General features: G+C 33.4%; 1 protein-coding gene across 1 annotated transcript; it reads left to right on the top strand.

The window, feature by feature from the left end:
• Positions 1-4,346: 4,346 nt before the first annotated feature.
• On the top strand, positions 4,347-6,237 carry LOC130824986 (uncharacterized). Its single transcript, XM_057690012.1, has 6 exons — positions 4,347-4,368; positions 4,422-4,740; positions 5,187-5,277; positions 5,320-5,381; positions 5,573-5,786; positions 6,055-6,237. Exons 1-6 carry the CDS (start codon positions 4,347-4,349, stop codon positions 6,235-6,237), a joined length of 891 nt encoding a protein of 296 aa, XP_057545995.1.
• Positions 6,238-22,588: the final 16,351 nt, after the last annotated feature.

The following is a 22,588-nucleotide window of genomic DNA, read 5'->3' as shown; positions in this document are numbered from 1 at the left end:
CAAAAACATATGTATTGTATTCCAAGTTTCGCACCAAACAAACCAAGTTTGAGCCACTTTAAGCGACAAAGTGGCAAAAATGCTAAAAAACCTCTAAAACCCAATTTTGCACATACTTTCAAGCATATGACTATTGTTTTCGACTCTAACAATTTCAACACAATAAAATATACCAAACGGTGTTGTTTGCCAAGTTTCGTAGCAAACAAACCAAGTTTGAACCACTTTATGCGAGAAAGTGCTAAAAACGCTAAAAAAAACTTTAAAAACGCAACTTAGCATGTAATTTCAAGCATATGACTATCTTTTTTTATTTTAACCATTTTAACACAATAATATATAACAAATAGTGTTGTGTGCCATGCTTCGTGCCAAACAAACCAAGTTTGAACCACTTTGTGCGAGAAAGTGCATAAAACGCTAAAAAAAACCTTAAAAACGAAACTTAGCACGTAATTTGAAGCATATGACTATTTATACTGATTCTAACAAATTTAACACAATAACATATTCTAAATAATTTTGTATGCCGAGTTTCGTGGCAAACAAACCATGTTTGAACCACTTTATTCGAGAAAGTGCCAAAAATGCTAAAAAAACCTTAAAACGCAACTTAGCAGATAATTTCAAGCAGATGTTTATATTTTTGGTATCTACCCATTTAAAAACAATAACATATACCAAATAGTGTTGTGGGCCAAGCTTCGTGCCAAACAAACAAACTTTGCACTACTTTATGAGAGAAAGTGCAAAAAGTGCAAAACAACCTCAAAAACGCAACTTCGCATGTAATTTAAAAAATATGTCCATTGTTTTCGATTCTAACCATTTCCACACAATTACATATAACATATTGTATTGTATTCCAAGTTTCGTACCAAACAAACCAAGTTTGAACCACTTTATGCGAGAATGTAGAAATATGCTAAAAAAAAACCTCTAAAACCCAACGTTGCATGTAGTTTAAAGCATATGACTATTGTTTTCGATTCTAACCATTTCAAAACAATAAAATATACCAAATATTGCTGTTTGCCAAGTTTCGTGACAAAAAACAAGGTTTGAACCACTTTATTCGAGAAAGTGTTAAAAACGCTAAAAAAAACCTTAAAAACACAACTTAGCACGTAATTTCAAGCATATGACTATCTTTTTTGATTCTAACCATTTCAGCACAATAATATTTACTAAATAGTGTTGTGTGCCATGTTTCATTCCAAAAAACCAAGTTTGATCCACTTTGTGCTAGAAAGTGCCTTTTCAACTTAGCACGTAATTTCAAGCATATGACTATTGTTTCTAATTCTAACCTTTTCAACACAATAACATATACTAAATAGTTTTGTATGCCTAGTTTCGTGGCAAACAAATCATGTTTGAACCACTTAATGTGAGAAAGTGCTAAAAACGCTAAAAAAACCTTTAAAACGCAACTTAGCTCGTAATTTCAAGCATATGACTATATTTTTTGTGTCTAACCATTTCAACACAATAATATATACCAAATAGCGTTGTGTGCCTTGTTTCGTGCCAAACAAACCAAGTTTGAACCACTTTATCGAGAAAGTGTCAAAAACGCTAAAAAAATCTCAAAAACGCAACTTTGCACGTAATTTCAGGCATATGACTATTTATTTTGACTCTAACCATTTCAAAACAATAACATATACAAAATAGTGTTGTGTGCCAAGTTTCGTGCCAAGAAAATCAAGTTTGCACCACTTTATGCGAGAAAGAGCAAAAAGCGCTAAAAAACTTGAAAAACGCAACTTAATATGTAATTTATAGCATATGTCTATTGTTTTCTATTCTAACCATTTCAACACAATAACATATAACAAATTGAATTGTGTACCAAATTTCGTACCAAACAAACCAAGTTTGAGCCACTTTGTGCGAGAAAATGGCAAAAATGCTAAACAAAACCTCTAAAACCCAACTTTTCACGTAGTTTCAAGCATATGACTATTGTTTTTGATTCTAACCATTAACTCACAATAAAATATACCAATTGGTGTTGTGTGCCAAGTTTCGTGGCAAACAAACCAAGTTTGAACCACTTTCTGTGAGAAAGTGCTAAAAAGGCTAACAAAACCTTAAAAACGCAACTTAGCACGTAATTTCAAGCATATGACTATCTTTTTTGATTCTAACCATTTCAACACAATTATATATACCAAATAGTGTTGTGACTTGTGTGCCATGTTTCGTGCCAAATAAACCAAAATTGAACCACATTATGCGAGAATGTGCCAAAAACGCTAAAAGAAACCTTAAAAACGAAACGTAGCACGTAATTTAAAGCATATGACTATTGATACCGATTCTAACCATTTTAACACACTAACATATACTAAATAGTTTTGTATGCCTAGTTTAGTGGCAAACAAACCATGTTCGAACCACTTTATTCGAGAAAATGTCAAAAATGCTAAAACAACCTCAAAGACGCAACTTAACACTTAATTTCAAGCATATGATTATTTTTTTGGTAGCTAACCATTTCAACAAAATAAAATATGCCAAATAGTGTTGTGTGCCAAGTTTAGTGGCAAAAAAAACCAAGTTTGAACCACTTTATACGAGAAAGTGCCCAAAACGCTAAAAAAACCATAAAAAGGAAACTTAGCACGTAATTTCAAGCATATGACTATTGTTACTAATTCTAACCATTTCAACACAATAACATATACTAAATAGTTTTGTATGCCTAGTTTCGTGGCAAATAAACCATGTTTGAACCACTTTATGCGAGAAAGTGCTAAACACGCTAAAAAAAACCTTAAAAACGCAACTTAGAATGTAATTTCAAGCATATGACTATCGTTTTTCAGTCTAACCATTTCAACATAATAATATATAGCAAATAGTGTTGTGTTCCTTGTTTCGTGCCAAATAACCAAGTTCGAACCACTTGATTCGAGAAAGTGCCAAAAAAACTAAAAAAAAAACCCTCAAAAACGCTACTTAGCACGTAATTTCAAGTATATGACTATTTATTTTGATTCTAACCATTTCAAAAAAATAACATATATCAAAAAGTATTGTGTACCAAGTTTCATGCTAAACAAACCAAGTTTGCACCACTTTGTACGAGAAAATGCCAAAAACGCTAAACAACCTAAAAAACGCAACTTTGCATGTAATTTCAAGCATATGACTACTGTTTTCGATTCTAAGCATTTCAACACAATTATATATAACATATTGTATTGTGTGCCAAGTTTCATTCCAAACGCTAAACAACCTTTAAAATGCAACTTAGCACGTAATTTCAAACCTATGACTATTTTTTTTTTTTGATTCTAACCAATCCAGCACAACATTATTTACCAAATAGTGTTGTGTGCAATGTTTCTTGCCAAACAAACCAAAACTGAACCACTTTGTGCGAGAAAATGCAACAAACGCTGAAAAAAACCTTAAAAAGGAAACTTAGCACGTAATTTAAAACATATGACTATTGTTACTAAATCTAACCATTTCAACACAATAACATATGCTAAATTCTTTTGTATGCCTAGTTTAGTGGCACACAAACCATGTTTGAACCTCTTTATGCGAGAAAGTGATAAAAACGCCAAAAAATCTAAATAACGCAACTTAGCTCGTAATTTCAAGCATATGACTATCGTTTTTTATTCTAACCATTTCAACACAATAATATATACCAAGTATTTTTGTGTTCCTTGTTTCGAGCAAAACAAACCAAGTTTGAACCACTTTATTCGAGAAAGTGCCAAAAACGCTAAAACAAAATCTCAAAAACGCAACTTAGCTTGTAATTTAAAGCATATGTGATATGACCATTTATTTTGATTCTAACCATTTCAAAAAAAATAACATATACCAAATAGTGTTGAGTGCTAAGTTTCGTGCTAAACAAACCAAGTTTGGACCACTTTATGCGAGATAATGCCAAAAACGCTAAACAACCTCAAAAACGCTATTTCGCATGTAATTTAAAGCATATATCTAATGTTTTTGATTCTAACCATTTCAACACAATAACATATAAAAAATTGTATTGTGTGCCAAGTATCGTTTCAAACAAACCAAGTTTGAACCACTTTATGCGAGAAAGTGCTAAAAAGGCTAAAAAAAACCTTAAAAACGCAACTTAGCACGTAATTTCAAGCATATGACTATCTTTTTTTATTCTAACCATTTCAAAACAATAAAATATACCAAATAGTGCTGTGTGCCATGTTTCGTGCCAAATAAACCAAGTTTGAACCATTTTAAGCGAGAAAATGTCTAAAACGCTATAAAAAGGAAACTTAGCACATAATTTCAAGCATATGACTATCGTTTTTGAGTCTAACCATTTCAACACTTACCAAAAAATGAGATTCTTGCCGAATCCGAGTTTGCTGCTCCAACCATTACCAAACTAATACCTATTCTGTTTAGTACTTCAGGTGCTTCTGTTGCGTATAATGTAAATGCCGTAGCGGATCAATTCCAACGAGTCTTTCAAACTAGTACTTTTTGTAATCGACTCTATAGCTTCTTCAATAAACGCTGGTTCTTCGATCAAGTTTTGAATGACTTTCTAGTCAGATCGTTCTTGCGTTTCGGGTATGAAGTCTCATTCGAAGCTTTAGACAAAGGTGCTATTGAGATATTGGGCCCCTATGGTATCTCGTACACATTCCGACGATTGGCCGAGCGAATAAGTCAACTTCAAAGTGGATTTGTTGTGCGAAGAGTGCGTTATGACCCGTGGCCGCCTGCCCGGTGGGGGCGGCTCCTCCGTTGTGGGTAAACGGGAAACCCGACTCTACGAACCCGAGGAAAGGCTGCACAGCAGTAGTAGGGGCGTTAAGACCGGAGCTTTTTGTAGTGCTAGCAAGAATGCAAGTGAATAAATTTCATTCCCTAGCGAGTGAAGTGCTTACGCCCGTTTAGAGAGAGGGGCCAGCAAAAGAACTCGTTCTTTTTAGATCTTTCAATTCGTAAGATCATGAGAGAGTCCCCTTTACTAATAGAATATCAAGGTTAGGGGGCTGAGCTGTCTACTTCGCGAGCCTTCTGTGCCCTGTTTTTTAACTTCCCTTTTTTTCTTCCGTCCACGAGGTTCTGAAAGAAAGAAAGGGGCGGCTATCTGGCGGGAGTCGTTTCGGTTGTATGCCACGAGGTCCCTATGGACAAGGGGACAAGTGAATTCTCGCTTTTGAGCGCAGGCAGCCTTCTACCATCCATCCCATTGAATTCTATCATCTTGTATTGTACTGTACCGTATCAGACCAGATAGATCTATTGAGTGAGAGAAAGGTAGTGTAACTAATTCTATATTCTTTCTTTTTATATTGATAGGGATCCCCATTCATTCCGTCATTCTCGTCACTACGGATTGATTGTCCCTACCTAACTACATGGTAGTGGTCTAGAGAGTGCAATTGCTAGAGCACGGGAGAATGAAGAGTAATGATTTCAGCAAGAGCAGCCGGGCGGACTACTATAGTGAGTCTAGTGACTACTAGAGTAGAGTTAAGTCAAAAGGTATAGTATAGCAGCCTTTCCGAGCGAGCCTCTGGGATCTCCTGTAAACCCCCATGATGCGGTAAAGGGAGGATATTAGGGGAAGCAGTGAGTGGAGATTCTCCTGCGGAGAGCCGGATGAGGGGAGACCTTCACGTCCGGTTCGGAGGGCGGGGATATCCCGACCCTACTATCATTATGCCTTTGCAATGTTACTTGGTTCAACTCTATTTGTGACCTTTTCTTGTATGTGGGACTTTCTATCTTCTTGGGTAGATAATCGATCGTCTTTCATTTGGATAGTGAGCAGTTTTTATTTTTATAATAATAAGTCAAGTCAAGAATAATAATCGAACTGGAGGAGCTTGCCGGGATGGCTTGGTAAGCAAGCAACCAGGCGCCAACTCCCAGTTCTTTCTCTTCTTTCTTTTTTAGTTTAATGACAGTTCATCAAAACAATTGTCCAAGATTGCTAGATCGAGCACGCGACGCGCATAGTCTTAAGCCCAAGAACGGGTTGTACCCTTTGTTTTAAACATTTTTACTACTTCCTTGCCTCTTCCTTTTCAGAGATCTCGTTGTTCTCTTCCCAGATTTTTCTATACTTTCGCAGTCTTCTTCATTATGTTGTTCGCTTACTTTCTAAGGTCTAACCTTTCGCTCCTTGAGCTCTTTTGCTACTCTTCTACTCTCAGGGAAGTTGTAGTTGATAGCTCCCCGAGCCGAGCATTCCAGAGGCATCCGATGGAATGATTGAATGTAGTAAGGCTCTACTCCTTATTAGAAAAAGATATTATATAACCTTCTGTAGCGGAGGAGTTAAGGATTGATTCAGCTCTTCTAGCAGCTATTGAGTTAGGAAGCTAATCCACCCCATTGGGGTTCCGGGTATAAAGCAAGAAGACTAGCGAGTGACTCGGAAGTCAGAAAGGCAGGGTCATGGCACTCTTTAGAGGAAAGCAAAAGAGTGAAGTAGCTAACGAGGTAAGGAGCAGTTGTAGTTATGGAGAGAAAAGGTCAAGCAAATGAATCGAACTAGGAAGCTTTGCTAGAGCTTAAAAGGGATATATTCATTAAACCATTAACAGTCGCCCCGGCAGTAAGAGGGATGATTCTTGCGGCTTATTTTGGTCACGCTAGTAACTGCAGTAGCCGGCAGGTAATCATAATATTTTATTAGCCTGTCTGTGTGCGGGCTTCGTATTGATCCTAAAGATCTCCCAAAAGGGGAAACTTCGCTCCCTCAAACCCCGAGTCTTTAGTCGATCCATTAGCTCCCTTTAAACCCGGAGAGAATTAGATATTTAGGAATGACTTACGTTATTAACAAGTTCTTACTTACTTTCATTGCTACATGCAGGTATAGGCAAAGGTGAATCAAGTCCGTTCTCTCTGTCAGCATTCATTCCTTAGCCAATGTAAGGAGTTAGACAGACTTTATTCAGCTGGTTACCAGATCTGATTTCATATCTGATCTTTCCGGGACGTTTATGCCATTACTAGAACAAATCCCCGGATTAGGATTATCTAAAGCAATTGCCTTCCATGCAAGCAAAGCAGTTTAGTGACTTTTGTGCTTCATTTAGTTTTGCGTATCAGTTAAGTTTCAGGTCTGTGCCTGAGGCCTGGACCAGAAAGCTTTCATGGCGGGGGCAGAAACGGAAGCAGGTACGAATAGAAGAAGGCCCAGAATAGCCAAGCCAAAGGGGTCCAATCAGTCTAATGCGTAATGTCTGGTATCGGGAGTCTTTTAGTAATCCACAGATTAGGAACCGAGTGGGGAAGTGAGCTCTACTCGAAACTAGAAAGGCTGCTCTGCCACCTAGGGGATAGGAAACCTATTCCTTTTAGTCCGATTCGTCGGAATCTTCCTTTACTCCAAGCTTTTCCATTACTATGAAAGCATAGAATATCGTGAGTTAAGATAGCCATTAAAGGAGTGAGTGTGGATAGATGCCTATAAAACCACTAGGAGAAGTCATAGTATCGGATGATGGAAATACAGGGTCCGGAAACTTCCAATTCTATTCCAGTTCCACTATCGGATTTATACGAAATAGTGTTGTGGGCCTTGTTTCGTGCAAAAAAAACCAAGTTTGAACCACTTTATTCGACAAAGTGCTAAAAACACAAAAAAAAAAAAAAAAAAAAAAAAAACCTCAAAAACGCAACTTAATATTTAATTTCAAGCATATAACTATCTATTTTAATTCTATTCATTTCAATACAATAACATATACGAAATAGTGTTATGTGCCAAGTTTCGTGCCAAACAAAACAAGCTTGCACCACTTTATGCGAGAAAATGCGAAAAACGCTAAATAACCTCAAAAACGCAACTTGGCATGTAATTTCAAGCATATGTCTATTGTTTTCGATTCTAGCCATTTCAACACAATAACATATAACATATTGTATTGTGTGCCAAGTTTCGTGCCAAACAAACCAACTTTGAACCACTTTATGCGAGAAAGTGCCAAAAATGCTAAAAAAAAAACTTCAAAAACGTAACTTTGCACGTAGTTACAAGCATATGACTATCTTTTTTGAGTCTAACCATTTTAAAACAATAGATTATACCAAATAGTGTTGTGCACCAAGTTTTGTGGCAAAAAACCAAGTTTGAACCACTTCATGCGAGAAAGTGCTAAAAACGCTAAAAAAAACTTTAAAAATGCAACTGAGCAAGTAATTTAAAGCATATGACTATCTTTTTTAATGCTAACCATTTAGTCACAATAATATTTACCAAATAGTGTAGTGGGCCATGTTTCGTGCCAAACAAACCGAGTTTGAACCACTTTGTGCAAGAATGTGCCCCAAACGCTAAAAAAAACCTTAAAAATGAAACTTAGCACGTAATTTCAAGCATATGACTATTCTTTCTAATTCTAACCATTTCAACACAATAACATATACTAAATAGTTTTGTATGCCTAGTTTCGTGGCAAAAAAAATCATGTTTGAACCACTTTATGCGAGAAACTGATAAAATCGTTAAAAAAACCTTTAAAACGCAACTTAGCTCGTAATTTCAAGCATATGACTATCTTTTTTGTGTGTAACCATTTCAACACAATAATATATACCAAATAGTGTTGTGTGCTTTGTTTCGTGCCAAACAAACCAAGTTTGAACCACTTTATTCGAGAAAGTGCCAAAAACGCTAAAAAAATCTCAAAAACGCAACTTAGCATGTAATTTCAAACATATGACTATTTATTTTGACTCTAACCATTTCAAAACAATAACATATACAAAATAGTGTTGTGTGTCAAGTTTCGGGCCAAAAAAACCAAGTTTGCACCACTTTATGCGAGAAAGTGCAAAAAGCGCTTAAAAAACCTAAAAAACGCAACTTAGCATGTAATTTAATGCATATGTCAATTGCTTTCGATTCTAACCATTTCAACACAATAATATATACCAAATAGTGTTGTGTGCCTTGTTTCGTGCAAAACAAACCATGTTCGAACCACTTTATTCGACAAATTGTTAAAAACGCAAAAAAAAAAAAACCTCAAAAACGCAACTTAGCAATTAATTTCAAGCATATAACTATCTATTTTGATTCTAAGAATTTCAAAACAATAACATATAAGAAATAGTGTTGTGCGCCAAGTTTCGTCCCAAACAAAACAAGTTTGCACCACTTTATGCGAGAAAATACCAAAAACGCTAAACAACCTCAAAAACGCAATTTGGTATGTAATTTGAAGCATATGTCTATTGTTTTCAGTTCTAACCATTTCAACACAATAACAAATAACAAATTGTATTGTGTGCCAAGTTTCGTGCCAAACAAACCAAGTTTGAACCACTTTATGCGAGAAAGTGCCAAAAAAGCTAAAAAAACTTCAAAAACATAACATTGCACGTAGTTTCAATCATATGACTATCTTTTTTGAGTCTAACGATTTCAAAACAATAGACTATACCAAATAGTGTTGTGTGCCAAGTTTTGTGGTAAAAAACCAAGTTTGAACCAATTTATGCGAGAAAGTGCTAAAAGCGCTAAAAAAAACCTTTAAAACGCAGCTTAGCACGTAATTTCAAGCATATGACTATCTTTTTTTATTCAAACAATTTCAGCACAATAATATTTACCAAGTAGTGCCAAAAACTCTAAAAGAAACCTTAAAAACGAACCTTAGCATGTAATTTCAAGCATAGGACTATTGTTACTAATTCTAACCATTTCAACACAATAACATATACTAAATAGTTTTGTATGCCTAGTTTCGTGGCAAACAAATCGTGGCAAACAAACCATGTTTGAACCACTTTATGCGAGAAAGTGCTAAGAACGCTAAAAAATCCTTAAAAACGCAACTTATCACGTAATTTCAAGCATATGACTATCTTTTTCTAGTCTAACCATTTCAACACAATAATATTTACCAAATAGTGTTGTGTGCCTTGTTTCGTGCAAAACAAACCATGTCTGAACCACTTTATTCGACAAAGTGTTAAAAACGCAAAAAAAAAACTCAAAAATGAAACTTAGCAATTAATTTCAAGCATATAACTACCTATTTGATTCTAAGAATTTCAAAAGAATAACATATAAGAAATAGTGTTGTGCGCCAAGTTTCGTCCCAAACAAAACATGTTTGCACCACTTTATGCGAGAAAATGCCAAAAACGCTAAACAACCTCAAAAACGCAACTTGGTATGTAATTTGAAGCATATGTCTATTGTTTTCAATTCTAGCCATTTCAACACAATAACAAATAACAAATTGTATTGTGTGCCAAGCTTCGTGCCAAACAAACCAAGTTTGAACCACTTTATGCGAGAAAGTGCCAAAAAAGCTTTAAAAAACTTCAAAAACATAACTTTGCAAGTAGTTTCAATCATATGACTATCTTTTTTGAGTCTAACGATTTCAAAACAATAGACTATACCAAATAGTGATGTGTGCCAAGCTTTGTGGTAAAAAACCAAGTTTGAACCAATTTATGCGAGAGAGAGCTAAAAGCGCTAAAAAAAACCTTTAAAACGCAGCTTAGCACGTGATTTCAAGCATATGACTATCTTTTTTTATTCAAAAAATTTCAGCACAATAATATTTACCAAGTAGTGCCAAAAACTCTAAAAGAAACCTTAAAAACGAACCTTAGCATGTAATTTCAAGTATAGGACTATTGTTACTAATTCTAACCATTTCAACACAATAACATATACTAAATAGTTTTGTATGCCTAATTTCGTGGCAAACAAACCATGTTTGAACCACTTTATGCGAGAAAGTGCTAAGAACGCTAAAAAAAAACCTGAAAAACGCAACTTAGCACGTAATTTCAAGCATATGCCTATCTTTTTCTAGTCTAACCATTTCAACACAATAATATATACCAAATAGTGTTGTGTGCCTTGTTTCGTGCAAAACAAACCATGTTTGAACTACTTTATTCGACAAAGTGTTAAAAACGCAAAAAAAAAACCTCACAACGCAACTTACCAATTAATTTCAAGCATAGAACTATCTATTTGATTCTAAGAATTTCAAAACAATAACATATAAGAAATAGTGTTGTGCGCCAAGTTTCGTCCCAAAAAAAACAAGTTTGCACCACTTTATGTGAGAAAATGCCAAAAACGCTAAACAACCTCAAAAACGCAACTTGGTATGTAATTTGAAGCATATGTCTATTGTTTTCAATTCTAGCCATTTCAACACAATAACAAATAACATATTGTATTATGTGCCAAGTTTCGTGCCAAACAAACCAAGTTTGAACCACTTTATGCGAGAAAGTGCCAAAAAAGCTTAAAAAAACTTCAAAAACATAACTTTGCACGTATTTTCAATCATATGACTATCTTTTTTGAGTCTAACGATTTCAAAACAATAGACTACACCAAATAGTGTTGTGTGCCAAGTTTTGTGGTAAAAAACCAAGTTTGAACCAATTTATGCGAGAAAGTGCTAAAAGCGCTAAAAAAAAAACCTTTAAAACGCAGCTTAGCACGTAATTTCAAGCATATGACTATCTTTTTTTATTCAAACAATTTCAGCACAATAATATTTACCAAGTAGTGCCAAAAACTCTAAAAGAAACCTTAAAAACGAACCTTAGCATGTAATTTCAAGCATAGGACTATTGTTACTAATTCTAACCATTTCAACAGAATAACATATACTAAATAGTTTTGTATGCCTAGTTTCGTCGCAAACAAACCATGTTTGAACCACTTTATGCGACAAAGTGCTAAGAACGCTAAAAAAAACCTTAAAAACGCAACTTAGCACGTAATTTCAAGCATATGACTATCTTTTTCAAGTCTAACCATTTCAACACAATAATATTTACCAAATAGTGTTGTCTGCCATTTTCGTGCAAAACAAACCATGTTTGAACCACTTTATTCGACAAAGTGTTAAAAACGCAAAAAAAACTCAAAAACGCAACTTAGCAATTAATTTCAAGCATAGAACTACCTATTTTGATTCTAAGAATTTCAAAAGAATAACATATAAGAAATAGTGTTGCGCGCCAAGTTTCGTCCCAAACAAAACAAGTTTGCACCACTTTATGCGAGAAAATGCCAAAAACGCTAAACAACCTCAAAAACGCAACTTGGTATGTAATTTGAAGCATATGTCTATTGTTTTCAATTCTAGCCATTTCAACACAATAACAAATAACAAATTGTATTGTGTGCCAAGTTTCGTGCCAAACAAACCAAGTTTGAACCACTTTATCCGAGAAAGTGCCAAAAAAGCTTAAAAAAACTTCAAAAACATAACTTTGCACGTAGTTTCAATCATATCACTATCTTTTTTGAGTCTAACGATTTCAAAACAATAGACTATACCAAATAGTGTTGTGTGCCAAGTTTTGTGGTAAAAAACCAAGTTTGAACCAATTTATGCGAGAAAGTGCTAAAAGCGCTAAAAAAAAACCTTTAAAACGCAGCTTAGCACGTAATTTCAAGCATATGACTATCTTTTTTTATTCAAACAATTTCAGCACAATAATATTTACCAAGTAGTGCCAAAAACTCTAAAAGAAACCTTAAAAACGAACCTTAGCATGTAATTTCAAGCATAGGACTATTGTTACTAATTCTAACCATTTCAACAGAATAACATATACTAAATAGTTTTGTATGCCTAGTTTCGTCGCAAACAAACCATGTTTGAACCACTTTATGCGACAAAGTGCTAAGAACGCTAAAAAAAAACCTTAAAAACGCAACTTAGCACGTAATTTCAAGCATATGACTATCTTTTTCAAGTCTAACCATTTCAACACAATAATATATACCAAATAGTGTTGTGTGCCTTGTTTCGTGCAAAACAAACCATGTTTGAACCACTTTATTCGACAAAGTGTTAAAAACGCAAAAAAAAAAACCTCAAAAACGCAACTTAGCAATTAATTTCAAGCATATAACTATCTATTTTGATTCTAAGAATTTCAAAACAATAACATATAAGAAATAGTGTTGTGCGCCAAGTTTCGTCCCAAACAAAACAAGTTTGCACCACTTTATGCGAGAAAATGCCAAAAACGCTAAACAACCTCAAAAACGCAATTTGGTATGTAATTTGAAGCATATGTCTATTGTTTTCAGTTCTAACCATTTCAACACAATTACAAATAACAAATTGTATTGTGTGCCAAGTTTCGTGCCAAACAAACCAAGTTTGAACCACTTTATGCGAGAAAGTGCCCAAAAAGCTAAAAAAACTTCAAAAACATAACATTGCACGTAGTTTCAATCATATGACTATCTTTTTTGAGTCTAACGATTTCAAAAATATAGACTATACCAAATAGTGTTGTGTGCCAAGTTTTGTGGTAAAAAACCAAGTTTGAACCAATTTATGCGAGAAAGTGCTAAAAGCGCTAAAAAAAAACCTTTAAAACGCAGCTTAGCACGTAATTTCAAGCATATGACTATCTTTTTTTATTCAAACAATTTCAGCACAATAATATTTACCAAGTAGTGCCAAAAACTCTAAAAGAAACCTTAAAAACGAACCTTAGCATGTAATTTCAAGCATAGGACTATTGTTACTAATTCTAACCATTTCAACACAATAACATATACTAAATAGTTTTGTATGCCTAGTTTCGTGGCAAACAAACCATGTTTGAACCACTTTATGTGAGAAAGTGCTAAGAACGCTAAAAAAAACCTTAAAAACGCAACTTAGCACGTAATTTCAAGCATATGACTATCTTTTTCTAGTCTAACCATTTCAACACAATAATATTTACCAAATAGTGTTGTGTGCCTTGTTTCGTGCAAAACAAACCATGTCTGAACCACTTTATTCGACAAAGTGTTAAAAACGCAAAAAAAAAAAAAAACTCAAGAACGCAACTTAGCAATTAATTTCAAGCATATAACTACCTATTTGATTCTAAGAATTTCAAAAGAATAACATATAAGAAATAGTGTTGTGCGCCAAGTTTCGTCCCAAACAAAACATGTTTGCACCACTTTATGCGAGAAAATGCCAAAAACGCTAAACAACCTCAAAAACGCAACTTGGTATGTAATTTCAAGCATATGTCTATTGTTTTCTATTCTAGCCATTTCAACACAATAACAAATAACAAATTGTATTGTGTGCCAAGCTTCGTGCCAAACAAACCAAGTTTGAACCACTTTATGCGAGAAAGTGCCAAAAAAGCTTTAAAAAACTTCAAAAACATAACTTTGCAAGTAGTTTCAATCATATGACTATCTTTTTTGAGTCTAACGATTTCAAAACAATAGACTATACCAAATAGTGATGTGTGCCAAGTTTTGTGGTAAAAAACCAAGTTTGAACCAATTTATGCGAGAGAGAGCTAAAAGCGCTAAAAAAAACCTTTAAAACGCAGCTTAGCACGTGATTTCAAGCATATGACTATCTTTTTTTATTCAAAAAATTTCAGCACAATAATATTTACCAAGTAGTGCCAAAAACTCTAAAAGAAACCTTAAAAACGAACCTTAGCATGTAATTTCAAGTATAGGACTATTGTTACTAATTCTAACCATTTCAACACAATAACATATACTAAATAGTTTTGTATGCCTAGTTTCGTGGCAAGCAAACCATGTTTGAACCACTTTATGCGAGAAAGTGCTAAGAACGCTAAAAAAAACCTTAAAAACGCAACTTAGCACGTAATTTCAAGCATATGACTATCTTTTTCTAGTCTAACCATTTCAACACAATAATATATACCAAATAGTGTTGTGTGCCTTGTTTCGTGCAAAACAAACCATGTTTGAACTACTTTATTCGACAAAGTGTTAAAAACGCAAAAAAAAAACCTCAAAACGCAACTTAGCAATTAATTTCAAGCATAGAACTATCTATTTGATTCTAAGAATTTCAAAACAATAACATATAAGAAATAGTGTTGTGCGCCAAGTTTCGTCCCAAACAAAACAAGTTTGCACCACTTTATGTGAGAAAATGCCAAAAACGCTAAACAACCTCAAAAACGCAACTTGGAATGTAATTTGAAGCATATGTCTATTGTTTTCAATTCTAGCCATTTCAACACAATAACAAATAACATATTGTATTGTGTGCCAAGTATCGTGCCAAACAAACCAAGTTTGAACCACTTTATGCGAGAAAGTGCCAAAAAAGCTTAAAAAAACTTCAAAAACATAACTTTGCACGTAGTTTCAATCATATGACTATCTTTTTTGAGTCTAACGATTTCAAAACAATAGACTATACCAAATAGTGTTGTGTGCCAAGTTTTGTGGTAAAAAACCAAGTTTGAACCAATTTATGCGAGAAAGTGCTAAAAGCGCTAAAAATTACCTTTAAAACGCAGCTTAGCACGTAATTTCAAGCATATGACTATCTTTTTTTATTCAAACAATTTCAGCACAATAATATTTACCAAGTAGTGCCAAAAACTCTAAACGAACCTTAGCATGTAATTACAAGCATAGGACTATTGTTACTCAATCTAACCATTTCAACACAATAACATATACTAAATAGTTTTGTATGCCTAGTTTTGTGGCAAACAAACCATGTTTGAACCACTTTATGCGAGAAAGTGGTAAGAACGCTTAAAAAAAACCATAAAAACGCAACTTAGCACGTAATTTCAAGCATATGACTATCTTTTTCTAGTCTAACCATTTCAACACAATAATATTTACCAAATAGTGTTGTGTGCCTTGTTTCGTGCAAAACAAACCATGTTTGAACCACTTTATTCGACAAAGTGTTAAAAACGCAAAAAAAAAAACTAAAAAACGCAACTTAGAAATTAATTTCAAGCATATAACTACCTATTTTGATTCTAAGAATTTCAAAAGAATAACATATAAGAAATAGTGTTGTGCGCCAAGTTTCGTCCCAAACAAAACAAGTTTGCACCACTTTATGCGACAAAATGCCAAAAACGCTAAACAACCTCAAAAACGCAACTTGGTATGTAATTTGAAGCATATGTCTATTGTTTTAAATTCTAGCCATTTCAACACAATAACAAATAACATATTGTATTGTGTGCCAAGTTTCGTGTCAAACAAACCATGTTTGGACCACTTTATGCGAGAAAGTGCCAAAAAAGCTAAAAAAAACTTCAAAAACATAACTTTGCACGTAGTTTCAATTATATGACTATCTTTTTTGAGTCTAACGATTTCAAAACAATAGACTATACAAAATAGTGTTGTGTGCCAAGTTTTGTGGTAAAAAACCAAGTTTGAACTAATTTATGCGAGAAAGTGCTAAAAGCGCTAAAAAAAAACCTTTAAAACGCAGCTTAGCACGTAATTTCAAGCATATGACTATCTTTTTTTATTCAAACAATTTCAGCACAATAATATTTACCAAGTAGTGCCAAAAACTCTAAAAGAAACCTTAAAAACGAACCTTAGCATGTAATTTCAAGCATAGGACTATTGTTACTAATTCTAACCATTTCAACACAATAACATATACTAAATAGTTTTGTATGCCTAGTTTCGTGGCAAACAAATCGTGGCAAACAAACCATGTTTGAACCACTTTATGCGAGAAAGTGCTAAGAACGCTAAAAAATCCTTAAAAACGCAACTTATCACGTAATTTCAAGCATATGACTATCTTTTTCTAGTCTAACCATTTCAACACAATAATATATACCAAATAGTGTTGTGTGCCTTGTTTTGTGCAAAACAAACCATGTTTGAACCACTTTATTCGACAAAGTGTTAAAAAACACAAAAAAAAAAACCTCAAAAACGCAACATAGCAATTAATTTCAAGCATATAACTATCTATTTTGATTCTAACCATTTCAAAACAATAACATATAAGAAATAGTGTTGTGCGCCAAGTTTCGTCCCAAACAAAACAAGTTTGCACCACTTTATGCCAGAAAATGCCAAAAACGCTAAACAACCTCAAAAACGCAACTTGGTATGTAATTTGAAGCATATGTCTATTGTTTTCAATTCTAGCCAATTCAACACAATAACAAATAACATATTGTATTGTGTGCCAAGTTTCGTGCCAAAAAAACCAAGTTTGAACCACTTTATGCGAGAAAGTGCCAAAAAAGCTAAAAAAAAACTTCAAAAACATAAATTTGCACGTAGTTTCAATCATATGACTATCTTTTTTGACTCTAACGATTTCAAAACAATAGACTATACCAAATAGTGTTGTGTGCCAAGTTTTGTGGTAAAAAAACAAGTTTGATCTAATTTATGCAAGAAAGTGCTAAAAGCGCTAAAAAAAACCTTTAAAACGCTGCTTAGCACGTAATTTTAAGCATATGACTATCTTTTATTATTCAAACAATTTCAGCACAATAATATTTACCAAGTAGTGCCAAAAACTCTAAAAGAAACCTTAAAAACGAACCTTAGCATGTAATTTCAAGCATAGGACTATTGTTACTAATTCTAACCATTTCAACACAATAACATATACTAAATAGTTTTGTATGCCTAGTTTCGTGGCAAACAAACCATGTTTGAACCACTTTATGCGAGAAAGTGCTAAGAACGCTAAAAAAAAAACCTTAAAAAACGCAACTTAGCACGTAATTTCAAGCATATGACTATCTTTTTCTAGTCTAACCATTTCAACACAATAATATTTACCAAATAGTGTTGTCTGCCATTTTCGTGCAAAACAAACCATGTTTGAACCACTTTATTCGACAAAGTGTTAAAAACGCAAAAAAAAACTCAAAAACGCAACTTAGCAATTAATTTCAAGCATAGAACTACCTATTTTGATTCTAAGAATTTCAAAAGAATAACATATAAGAAATAGTGTTGTGCGCCAAGTTTCGTCCCAAACAAAACAAGTTTGCACCACTTTATGTGAGAAAATGCCAAAAACGCTAAACAACCTCAAAAACGCAACTTGGTATGTAATTTGAAGCATATGTCTATTGTTTTCAATTCTAGCCATTTCAACACAATAACAAATAACAAATTGTATTGTGTGCCAAGTTTCGTGCCAAACAAACCAAGTTTGAACCACTTTATCCGAGAAAGTGCCAAAAAAGCTTAAAAAAAACTTCAAAAACATAACTTTGCACGTAGTTTCAATCATATCACTATCTTTTTTGAGTCTAACGATTTCAAAACAATAGACTATACCAAATAGTGTTGTGTGCCAAGTTTTGTGGTAAAAAAACCAAGTTTGAACCAATTTATGCGAGAAAGTGCTAAAAGCGCTAAAAAAAAACCTTTAAAACGCAGCTTAGCACGTAATTTCAAGCATATGACTATCTTTTTTTATTCAAACAATTTCAGCACAATAATATTTACCAAGTAGTGCCAAAAACTCTAAAAGAAACCTTAAAAACGAACCTTAGCATGTAATTTCAAGCATAGGACTATTGTTACTAATTCTAACCATTTCAACAGAATAACATATACTAAATAGTTTTGTATGCCTAGTTTCGTCGCAAACAAACCATGTTTGAACCACTTTATGCGACAAAGTGCTAAGAACGCTAAAAAAAACCTTAAAAAACGCAACTTAGCACGTAATTTCAAGCATATGACTATCTTTTTCAAGTCTAACCATTTCAACACAATAATATATACCAAATAGTGTTGTGTGCCTTGTTTCGTGCAAAACAAACCATGTTTGAACCACTTTATTTCGACAAAGTGTTAAAAACGCAAAAAAAAAACCTCAAAAACGCAACTTAGCAATTAATTTCAAGCATATAACTATCTATTTTGATTCTAAGAATTTCAAAACAATAACATATAAGAAATAGTGTTGTGCGCCAAGTTTCGTCCCAAACAAAACAAGTTTGCACCACTTTATGCGAGAAAATGCCAAAAACGCTAAACAACCTCAAAAACGCAATTTGGTATGTAATTTGAAGCATATGTCTATTGTTTTCAATTCTAACCATTTCAACACAATTACAAATAACAAATTGTATTGTGTGCCAAGTTTCGTGCCAAACAAACCAAGTTTGAACCACTTTATGCGAGAAAGTGCCCAAAAAGCTAAAAAAACTTCAAAAACATAACATTGCACGTAGTTTCAATCATATGACTATCTTTTTTGAGTCTAACGATTTCAAAAATATAGACTATACCAAATAGTGTTGTGTGCCAAGTTTTGTGGTAAAAAACCAAGTTTGAACCAATTTATGCGAGAAAGTGCTAAAAGCGCTAAAAAAAAAAACCTTTAAAACGCAGCTTAGCACGTAATTTCAAGCATATGACTATCTTTTTTTATTCAAACAATTTCAGCACAATAATATTTACCAAGTAGTGCCAAAAACTCTAAAAGAAACCTTAAAAACGAACCTTAGCATGTAATTTCAAGCATAGGACTATTGTTACTAATTCTAACCATTTCAACACAATAACATATACTAAATAGTTTTGTATGCCTAGTTTCGTGGCAAAACAAACCATGTTTGAACCACTTTATGTGAGAAAGTGCTAAGAACGCTAAAAAAAAACCTTAAAACGCAACTTAGCACGTAATTTCAAGCATATGACTATCTTTTTCTAGTCTAACCATTTCAACACAATAATATTTACCAAATAGTGTTGTGTGCCTTGTTTCGTGCAAAACAAACCATGTCTGAACCACTTTATTCGACAAAGTGTTAAAAACGCAAAAAAAAAAAAAACTCAAGAACGCAACTTAGCAATTAATTTCAAGCATATAACTACCTATTTGATTCTAAGAATTTCAAAAGAATAACATATAAGAAATAGTGTTGTGCGCCAAGTTTCGTCCCAAACAAAACATGTTTGCACCACTTTATGCGAGAAAATGCCAAAAACGCTAAACAACCTCAAAAACGCAACTTGGTATGTAATTTCAAGCATATGTCTATTGTTTTCTATTCTAGCCATTTCAACACAATAACAAATAACAAATTGTATTGTGTGCCAAGCTTCGTGCCAAACAAACCAAGTTTGAACCACTTTATGCGAGAAAGTGCCAAAAAAGCTTTAAAAAACTTCAAAAACATAACTTTGCAAGTAGTTTCAATCATATGACTATCTTTTTTGAGTCTAACGATTTCAAAACAATAGACTATACCAAATAGTGATGTGTGCCAAGTTTTGTGGTAAAAAACCAAGTTTGAACCAATTTATGCGAGAGAGAGCTAAAAGCGCTAAAAAAAACCTTTAAAACGCAGCTTAGCACGTGATTTCAAGCATATGACTATCTTTTTTTATTCAAAAAATTTCAGCACAATAATATTTACCAAGTAGTGCCAAAAACTCTAAAAGAAACCTTAAAAACGAACCTTAGCATGTAATTTCAAGTATAGGACTATTGTTACTAATTCTAACCATTTCAACACAATAACATATACTAAATAGTTTTGTATGCCTAGTTTCGTGGCAAGCAAACCATGTTTGAACCACTTTATGCGAGAAAGTGCTAAGAACGCTAAAAAAAAAACCTTAAAAACGCAACTTAGCACGTAATTTCAAGCATATGACTATCTTTTTCTAGTCTAACCATTTCAACACAATAATATATACCAAATAGTGTTGTGTGCCTTGTTTCGTGCAAAACAAACCATGTTTGAACTACTTTATTCGACAAAGTGTTAAAAACGCAAAAAAAAAAAACCCTCAAAACGCAACTTAGCAATTAATTTCAAGCATAGAACTATCTATTTGATTCTAAGAATTTCAAAACAATAACATATAAGAAATAGTGTTGTGCGCCAAGTTTCGTCCCAAACAAAACAAGTTTGCACCACTTTATGTGAGAAAATGCCAAAAACGCTAAACAACCTCAAAAACGCAACTTGGAATGTAATTTGAAGCATATGTCTATTGTTTTCAATTCTAGCCATTTCAACACAATAACAAATAACATATTGTATTGTGTGCCAAGTATCGTGCCAAACAAACCAAGTTTGAACCACTTTATGCGAGAAAGTGCCAAAAAAGCTTAAAAAAAACTTCAAAAACATAACTTTGCACGTAGTTTCAATCATATGACTATCTTTTTTGAGTCTAACGATTTCAAAACAATAGACTATACCAAATAGTGTTGTGTGCCAAGTTTTGTGGTAAAAAACCAAGTTTGAACCAATTTATGCGAGAAAGTGCTAAAAGCGCTAAAAATTACCTTTAAAAACGCAGCTTAGCACGTAATTTCAAGCATATGACTATCTTTTTTTATTCAAACAATTTCAGCACAATAATATTTACCAAGTAGTGCCAAAAACTCTAAACGAACCTTAGCATGTAATTACAAGCATAGGACTATTGTTACTCAATCTAACCATTTCAACACAATAACATATACTAAATAGTTTTGTATGCCTAGTTTTGTGGCAAACAAACCATGTTTGAACCCACTTTATGCGAGAAAGTGGTAAGAACGCTTAAAAAAAAACCATAAAAAACGCAACTTAGCACGTAATTTCAAGCATATGACTATCTTTTTCTAGTCTAAACCATTTCAACACAATAATATTTACCAAATAGTGTTGTGTGCCTTGTTTCGTGCAAAACAAACCATGTTTGAACCACTTTATTCGACAAAGTGTTAAAAACGCAAAAAAAAAAAACTAAAAAACGCAACTTAGAAATTAATTTCAAGCATATAACTACCTATTTTGATTCTAAGAATTTCAAAAGAATAACATATAAGAAATAGTGTTGTGCGCCAAGTTTCGTCCCAAACAAAACAAGTTTGCACACTTTATGCGACAAAATGCCAAAAACGCTAAACAACCTCAAAAACGCAACTTGGTATGTAATTTGAAGCATATGTCTATTGTTTTAAATTCTAGCCATTTCAACACAATAACAAATAACATATTGTATTGTGTGCCAAGTTTCGTGTCAAACAAACCATGTTTGGACCACTTTATGCGAGAAAGTGCCAAAAAAGCTAAAAAAAAACTTCAAAAACATAACTTTGCACGTAGTTTCAATTATATGACTATCTTTTTTGAGTCTAACGATTTCAAAACAATAGACTATACAAAATAGTGTTGTGTGCCAAGTTTTGTGGTAAAAAACCAAGTTTGAACTAATTTATGCGAGAAGTGCTAAAAGCGCTAAAAAAAAACCTTTAAAACGCAGCTTAGCACGTAATTTCAAGCATATGACTATCTTTTTTTTATTCAAACAATTTCAGCACAATAATATTTACCAAGTAGTGCCAAAAACTCTAAAAGAAACCTTAAAAACGAACCTTAGCATGTAATTTCAAGCATAGGACTATTGTTACTAATTCTAACCATTTCAACACAATAACATATACTAAATAGTTTTGTATGCCTAGTTTCGTGGCAAACAAATCGTGGCAAACAAACCATGTTTGAACCACTTTATGCGAGAAAGTGCTAAGAACGCTAAAAAATCCTTAAAAACGCAACTTATCACGTAATTTCAAGCATATGACTATCTTTTTCTAGTCTAACCATTTCAACACAATAATATATACCAAATAGTGTTGTGTGCCTTGTTTTGTGCAAAACAAACCATGTTTGAACCACTTTATTCGACAAAGTGTTAAAAACACAAAAAAAAAACCTCAAAAAACGCAACATAGCAATTAATTTCAAGCATATAACTATCTATTTTGATTCTAACCATTTCAAAACATAACATATAAGAAATAGTGTTGTGCGCCAAGTTTCGTCCCAAACAAAACAA

The sequence above is a fragment of the Amaranthus tricolor genome, chromosome 10 (assembly GCF_026212465.1).
Source record: "Amaranthus tricolor cultivar Red isolate AtriRed21 chromosome 10, ASM2621246v1, whole genome shotgun sequence".
Taxonomy (NCBI): Eukaryota; Viridiplantae; Streptophyta; class Magnoliopsida; order Caryophyllales; family Amaranthaceae; genus Amaranthus; species Amaranthus tricolor.
Note: the sequence above shows the minus strand (reverse complement) of the source record. Positions and strands in the feature narration are given on the sequence as shown.